The sequence below is a fragment of the Vanellus vanellus genome, assembly GCF_965231255.1.
Source record: "Vanellus vanellus genome assembly, chromosome: 12".
Lineage (NCBI taxonomy): Eukaryota > Metazoa > Chordata > Aves > Charadriiformes > Charadriidae > Vanellus > Vanellus vanellus.
In genome coordinates this window covers 8,923,461-8,931,579 of record NC_138917.1, presented here as the reverse complement: position 1 = coordinate 8,931,579, position 8,119 = coordinate 8,923,461, and the positions used below count along the sequence as shown (strand labels likewise).

At 48.7% G+C, this 8,119-nt stretch overlaps 1 protein-coding gene across 1 annotated transcript; it reads left to right on the top strand.

Moving 5' to 3' along the window:
• Positions 1-409: 409 nt before the first annotated feature.
• FOXL1 (forkhead box L1) lies at positions 410-1,355 on the top strand (the record flags this gene model as incomplete). Its single annotated transcript, XM_082489423.1, has 1 exon — positions 410-1,355. The coding sequence occupies one exon, from the start codon at positions 410-412 to the stop codon at positions 1,325-1,327; it is 918 nt and encodes a 305-aa protein (XP_082345549.1). The 3' UTR covers positions 1,328-1,355.
• Positions 1,356-8,119: the final 6,764 nt, after the last annotated feature.

Below are 8,119 nucleotides of genomic sequence, written 5' to 3'. Positions count from 1 at the left end.
GACTAATTCTATAAACAAATGAAGGAATAACCCGGAGACCATTGGCTGGTACCAGCGAGACACGTGGAGAGAGCTTGGAGTTTTGTAGCAATGAAATTTTAATTAATGTGGGTGGGCTGAGAACACAAACGACTGTTTATCAGAGACAATTTATTTTCCAGTGCTAAGTCAACATATAATAGCAAACTTACAACAATTATTTAACTTTTTTTTTTCTCCTTTTTTTTTTTTTTTTTTTTTTTTTAAGAGCTATGAAGCAGGGACAGAGGCAGAGCGAGCTCCTTCAGGCAGGGCTGGGATCTGAGCTCGCACAAATAGCTCCCCGGTGGACTCGTCCCAGGTTCCTGCCCTGCCCCGTCCCTTCGCTCGGCTCCGAGGGGGAAGACCCGGAGCTGAGAACCCGCCGGCGATGAGCCACATCTACGGCAGCCACCTCTCCCCCATGGGCAGCCCCTCCATGGTGTACCTCCCGGCCGCCCTGGGCTTCGCCCCCAGCGGTGCCATCTCCCGGCAGGATCCCCCGCAGAAACCTCCTTACAGCTACATCGCCCTCATCGCCATGGCCATCAAAGAGGCTCCGGAGCAGAAGGTGACCCTCAGCGGCATCTACCAGTTCATCATGGACCGCTTCCCCTTCTATCACGACAACAAGCAGGGCTGGCAGAACAGCATCCGCCACAACCTCTCCCTCAACGACTGCTTCGTCAAGGTGCCGCGGGAGAAGGGACGGCCCGGCAAGGGCAGCTACTGGACCCTGGACCCCCGCTGCCTGGACATGTTCGAGAACGGCAACTACCGCCGGAGGAAGAGGAAGCCCAAAGCCCCGGGGCCACCGGAGGCGAAGGGCGGCGCGGCCCCCGCGGACGGCGGGCAAGCGGGGCCGCCCTCCCGCCCCGACGAGCCCAAGAGGGCCAAGGGAAGGGCGGCGGCGGGGGGGGACTCGGGCGACGAGGGGGTCCCCAGGCCGGGCGGGGGGGATGATGCGGCTCCCCCCGGCGTCCCGGTCCCCGCCGCGCCCCGGCCGCCCGCCGCCGCCGCCGCCGCCCCGCCGCACAAGAGCGGCCCGCGGGGCCGCAGCTTCAGCATCGAGAGCATCCTCGCCCAGGGGCTGCGGCAGCCGCCCCCCGGGGCAGCCCCCAAGGCGGCTCGGGAGAGCCCGGTTGGTTGCCTCGGCGGCTCCCTGGTGGCCAGCGGTGGCTTCGGGCCGGCCCTCAACGCCTCCCTCATGCTCGACTCCCAGGTGCACGGGAGGCTTTACCACATCGGCATCCCCTTCCTCTCCTGCTTCCCTCTCCACTTCTCCGAGGCGGTATTTAATTTCCAGTAGTTGCCCCATAATTATACCCCCACCCCCACCCCCACCCCGGCATCCTCCGCCCCCCCCAGGGTCGCTGCTCTGGGGGTGCGATGGGAGAGAGAGAGTGGACTCAGACCTCACCAAGCGGGTAAAGACCAAAAAAAAAAAAAAAAGCGATGTTAAAAGGTGACTCAGGATTTCAGGGCATTTTCAAGGCACGTCTTGCTGCGGAGCTCTCTTTAGCCCCTACCAGATCGACTTTCCAAGGTAAACCGGCTTGCTCTTCCCGTGGGTGGTGGAGGTATAGAGGCAGGCAGCTGGGGGGGGGGTGTCCCACGCTGGCCTCCCAGCCCCGTGGGGTTTGCTCCGCACCTTTAGTCTTTGCATCCCTCAGGTTTCTCAGACCTGGTTTCTGCCAAGCCCTTCGGGTCTCCGTTTTTTTTTTTTTTCCCCCTTTTTTTTTTTTTTTTTTTTTTTCCTTTTGAAAACCAAACCCGCCCCTTCCATCCCTGCTGGAGGAGGCTGAGTTTTGTTTTGCCATTAATACCCACGGGGGCCTGCACGTTATAATTCCCGATATTGCCCTACCGGCCCAGTCCCCCGAGTGGGTAAAAGGCAGGTAACTGGAGCTGCAATAAGGGCAGACCGAACAATCCGGGCTCATTCTGTACCATCCTGCTTTGCTTTGACTCAGCACTGTATATAATTCATGGCGTTAATGCAAGCCGGTTTCCTGCCTAGCACTCGGGCTTCTCGAGTATCGTGATAGCGTTTCTGTCTCACTGATGAGGCTGGAGAGAGGGGGATGGACGAGCAAACATGTTGTGAACGTGGAGATGCGGCCGGTTTCCATGTCTTGCTGGGATTAGTTGCTTCTGACCAAAAAAGACTGAAGCAGGGTTGTGGAGGCTGGTCTCGGTGTTTTGAAGCAGTTGTGTTAACAACCCGGACAACTACCAGGAAAAAAAAAAAAAGACATCAGCTATGTTTTTAAAGTTTTCTTTTTTCTTAAAGAAGGAAGAATCGAGACACATTACAAACAATCAGGAATATTTTTTCTTTTCTTTTTTTTTTTTCAATAAATAGAGGCTTTTTGTATATTAGTGGATAAATGCCATTTTGGGAAAAAGAAAATCTATATTCTCAATTTTCATTATGAAACCAAGCCTATATCCAATAAAAGTATTTTGTTCAGGACTGTGGCTGATGTGGATGTGTTGTAAAACACCCCTGGGCTCGTGCAGCCTGAAGGCCGAGGAGCGGGACCTGCTGCTGGACGCAGCAGCGAGCTCTGGTGCAAACATCCTGGTGATGGCATGATGGACCACACTGCCAGGAAAGGTAAAAAGTGGGAGAGGCTAAAAATAGGGGCCGGGGAATTTACTCGTTCCTTGCGACTGAGATAATGTTTCCCAAAATGATTCTGTTTCTCCTTCACTCCCCTTTCTCCATCCCACCCCATCTCACTAGCAAAGCCTCTCCTTAAATTAGTACCTGGACTGTTGGAAATCTGGGTTTCTCAGTCAGCTTTTGCAGAGGACGGCCGGCATCAAACTGCCTTGACATCTGGACCAGGAGCCGAGAGGAGCTCATTTCAACACAAGGCAAAGAGCTCTCGCGTGGGGAAGTACAGAAAACCTCCAAAAGATGGGAACTGATGACGAGTTTCCCAAAAGAAAGATGCTCATAGGTGGATCCCTGGATAGGCAGAGCTACAGCTTCTCACTGTGAAAAAAGAGAATAAAAAAGGAGATGTCAGCTTTTTATATAGATTTGCAAGATAGACTTTATTTAAATAAAATCTCTTATATGTTTCCTATTTCTGACAATTCCTGTTTGAATATCTATTGAGCACATTCTTTAAAGCTATGGCATCAAATTTAAAAAAAAAAACAACCAAACAAACTACTTGTCAAAGTGAAGGTGTCACTGCCCAGTAAAGCCACATGTGTCCCCACCGTAATTTACAAGGCTGGGCAAGTGCTGAGAGGATGAATGCTCTCTGCGCGAAATCCGGTGTCTCTACAGTGCTACTCCCGTGTGTAATCAAAGACAGGTTTGATAGCAAGTTAAATAAGTGGCCACCTTGCGAGGAGGTTTCTGTTCAAGGCTCGGGGCTGACATCACCAGGCTTTTTGGAGTCCGTGTGGTAACATCACCCCCGGGAAGCTGCAGGGGTAGAGAGAAGATCCAGCTTAGTTCTTGCCCGGCAGAGACCTCAGATCATCTCTCTACCCCCAGCTGCTCGCGCGTGCGAGGCCTTGGGCTCCTGTGTGAAATGGGAGGATAACGCTGCCTCCAAGGATGCGTGAAGCTGGGTCTCCGTCAAGCTGTAGAGGTGGTTCCCACAGGTGGGAATCCTGCATCCCTGGTCTTCCTGCTGCCTCGCCCACGGAAGGGTTTTGCCCCCAGAAAGGGGTGATTTATGCTCTCAGTCACAAAGTCGCTTGTTCCCAGAAAAAAAACCCAAAACTTTTTGCTTCTTTAAAAACCTTCCCCTGAAGGAGCTGTGGATGTTCCCGTCGGGCTCGGGGAGAGCTGTGCGGGGCACGGACTGGTGCTGAGCCACCTCCCCATCCCGGGGTGTCCGCACGTGTCCAGCAGGTGCTGGCAAGAAGATGCCGTCAGTGAGGGTGAGCGCTTGCATCTGCACGCACGGAGCGTGAGGACAGTCCCACACAAAGAAAAATCCACTAAATCCGCCCCCAAAATAGTTTTAACCTCTGTCTTCAGGCTCCTCTGCTTCCCTTTCTCCTCACTTGGCATCCCAGCTGTGACCCTCCCCCCCAGTTTTGGCACCTCTCATCTCCTATTCCAGCTCCCAAAGCACCTTTTTGGCCCCGAAAATCAGCCTTTTACTCCTTTCCTGCTTGTTCAGGTGTACCCCCTTCCTCCTCAGGGCCCCTTCTGTACGAGGGCAGTATTTAGCGGCAGGTTCCGGTCAAAAAAAAAATCATGTGAAGAAGTAAATCTTACATTAGGACTGCAGTTTGATCTGTACACGATGTATATTTTCATCACAGGCATGTTTTTTTTTTTGAGATGTAACTTTTTCTATGCAAAGGGAATTTATTTTTTTTTGTGAAGCTTTGCTTATGGTGACATTCGATTTTATTTCTGTTTTGTTGTAGTGTAGTGGGACCAAGTACAGCTGCGGTATTTAAAAGCCACACTGGCCCTGATTTTGGTTTCACTCGGGAGAGTAAAATTAGTAGACTTAACACACTCTGCACAAAAGTGGCACTGACTCGCATGAACTCAGAACCAAGCGAATAGTTAGGAGTGGCAATTTGGAATTAATTGGGATCAGGCCATTGATGTAACTTGCAGGGGATGAATACCGAGAAAAAGGGTCTTATTGCCAACACGCGGAATGACTAATCGCACACGGCTTTTGCACGTCATCTGTTTATATGTAGAGGAGAAGTAGTAATGGTACAATAAAACCAGCAGTGCTTCGGTGCGGAGAAATAAGTGCGCATGGCAATACACCAGTACCTGCCATGTGGATGGAACTGAGCATCCTTTAATCCTCCGTACACCATGTGAATTTTGGCGCTGTGCAGCACGAGACAGGCAACGTGTCCTACGAATGTAAAGGACTTGACAAGCTGCAAATGATCGATGCCAATGGTTTCACACCTGTTTCACAACCCAAAAAAAGCAGCTGCCAAACACAAACACTGCCACCCAGTATTTAACTCATCCCTGGAATCTTCCTCCTCCCGGCTTTCCCAACCTCTCGGGGCTGGCTATAAACACAAGGCTGAAATACTGTGAAGAAATGTAGAAAATAGCCGATGATGCAGTATAAACAGCATACTTCTTGTGTGGGCGACATATATGCCTTTCCGTTCCACTGGAGAGGAATGACCTCTCCCAACCGAGCAAGGTTGCACATCTCCGAGGTCTGCAGCCAATTTTAACTCATAGGAGCAGAGAAGAGCACACAGTGGAAGAGGCTCACAGCGGAGTTGTTGGGTTCACGGAGCAGCTTCGCTCCAAACACAGGTTTCCTGTGGGAGGAACTGAAAATTCGGCATATTAAAATAATTCAGGAATTTAATTTCTCATAAACGGGGCTTCCAGTCTTTAAATATGCTCAGTGCGCATTCTCTTTAAGTTGGCCCCATAGCATATAAAAAAAAACAAAACAAAACAAAACAAAACCCCCAAATATTTATACATGAGCGGGAGCCACTTTCAGGACTTGTCACTCAAAGTGACAAGTGGCCATGTCTGATTTCAAGGTGACTTAACTCTAAGGGACTTTGTGACCACTTCTACTCCCCCCCCTCCCCCCCCCCCCCCGCCTTTTAATAGTTACTTTTAGCAGTTATCCTTTACCAAGGAAGTCACATAATGGGGAGAGCATCCTTTTTCACACGAAAACCCACTGGTCTCCTGCGAATTGCTCCTACGCCTGGTGTGAAGAGCAGCCAATTCCTGAAACGAGAGGGGCAGAAGGATCTGCTTCGTTACTTGATTCATAGCCCCGCACACCCAGAAAAAGGGTCTCTTGGGAGACAGCATTTTGGATATTAAACAGATCACGTATTTGATTTTAAGTGAAAGAGCAAGAAGACAAGATCACAGAATTAGAGAAGTTACAGATGGAAAAGGTCTATGAGGTTATGCAATCCATCAGTCTGGACATTGCATAATTGCTCCCCACAGTATATTTTTAGTGCTTCATCCAGACAAATCATTAAGTGCTTTAAAATGGGCCAGATTCCTCAAACGCAATGCGTGCTGAGCCACAGCTGATTTCACCGACGCTCGTAGCTCGCGGTGTCTAAGGTGGTCAAAACAGAATGGACTCTTCCAGAAATAAATATGGGTCTGATTCGGTACTCCTCATAGGAATATTTCCTAAGAAATCGGCTGAAGTAGATCTCTTAAATCTCATTTTCAGATTTTACCGAATAATACATTATTACTTATTCAGATGTTCACTTGGGCCAAAGTAAAACATTGTTAATGTTCATGTGAACGCAATTTGTTTTAAGCCAGCTTCAAAGCCAGTTCAGTAAAGCGTAAAGAATGTTTATTTAAAATGTAGTTGCTAAATTTAGCATGAGCTTGGTTAGCCTAAATCTTAGCGACATTTTTAGAGAGCACATTGCGAATCAGGAATGCCTGGAGAAATAAATAAACTTTCCCACATTTTTGGAAATCAAGTCAGAATTTGCAAGTTATTTCTTGCACAGGCGATTTCTGTGGATTGGAAAGCATTATGAATTATGCAAATTTGCCACCAAGCAGACAGTTTAAAAGACAATGCTAATAATTTTCGCTGCAATTTCGTTTCAAGTAATGCTCCCTCGAGGAGGAAACAACGCTATTAGCAGTCAGCTATCGCTATAGAATTTACGCGGCGCACCAACGCGTTTCGATATTTACTCAAGCTCTTTGCGAAGCACCAAGGAGCGCCACGGAGCTGCGGTTGGACACCAGCCACGTTCAAACCCCTGCAAAGGAAGTCTTACGTTTGAATCGCGCCCCGTGCTCTTCCTAGCGGCTACGATACCGCGTTTTATACCCAACCCTTGCACATTGATGGCATTTCCCCCGCCGAGCCCTGAGCCGGGTTAAACGCCAGTCTGCCTATGGGTCGGGCATTTAGGCAGAAGGCAAATGATTTTCAGCCCTTCCTTTCTGCCAGCATCACCTTCCTGAGTTTACCCAGGTAAAAGAGGTGCGTTTGGACCGTCTTTACGTTAAGTGATGTTGCCCGAGAGAAACAAGCAAAGATAAGCAGGCTTGCGATGGTAAGCAGTTAAATTCTCTTTGATGAGGTCAGTATCAGAGGGCTGGAGCCTGGAAACGATGCTCAGTTTTCATCATCTCCCTCCACCCTTTCCATCCCTCAGTTGACGTGAGCGTAATACCTGTCTCAGCTCCTAAAGCAGGAGGATTACAGCTGTACGGCTCGTGGGACTACAAAACAAGAGGGATGTGGCCAAGAGTCCCCCAGTGTCACTAAAGATACCCATGGACTTTGGTGGGACTGGGATCAGCTCCTCACCAAGCAGACAGGTGAAATAAGGGGAAGAAGACACTGAGGGTCTTTCTTTTTCTTTCTCTCCACAGACAGGGCTCCACCATTTCCACCGGTTTTAGGCAGCTTCAAGCATCTACGTCCTGATCTGACGCGCTGTGACTCAGCTCTACAGGCAAGCGCCAAGCCCCACCTGCAGACCCATCCTCCCCGGCCCCCTCGGACCTCCCATGGCTCTTCAGAGGAAGGTTTGCAAATACAGTGGCCCAACACACTAATTCCTGAATCCGCAGCGAGGTAGCCTCCTTAATTCTTCACTACCTATCTTCAATTGCTTACTAAGTCCCTGTTTTCATTAGGAAAGCAATATGTAATAATAGTTGTTAAAATAATTGTATTTCTGTTTTTACATCTGTAAAGATTAAGTTAAACAGTATGAAGCCCATTAAACTATTTCATGTCATGCTGCCATAAATTTCCTCCATTCCCATTGCTACTATTATTCCAGAGTAAACTCTGAGATCAAGCTGCTGCCACAGAGAGTTATTTATAGGAGCTCATTCATCAATAAAAACTTCAAAAGAAATCTGTTACTCTTCTATTGGGAAGCCAAAGAAAACTAACATAAAGACAACCCTGTTAAGAAACAAAGCTAAGGAGACCACAAGACATTTAGTTAAGGAAAATCCTGATTTCTAACAAATACCACGCAAGAAAGGGAGGAGGGGAGAAAAAAAAAAAAAAAAAAGATAGCTGGCAACATGAATCCTTTTAAGTTATTTCATTCTCATTGGACGGTTAAAATAAACTGTTAAACAGTT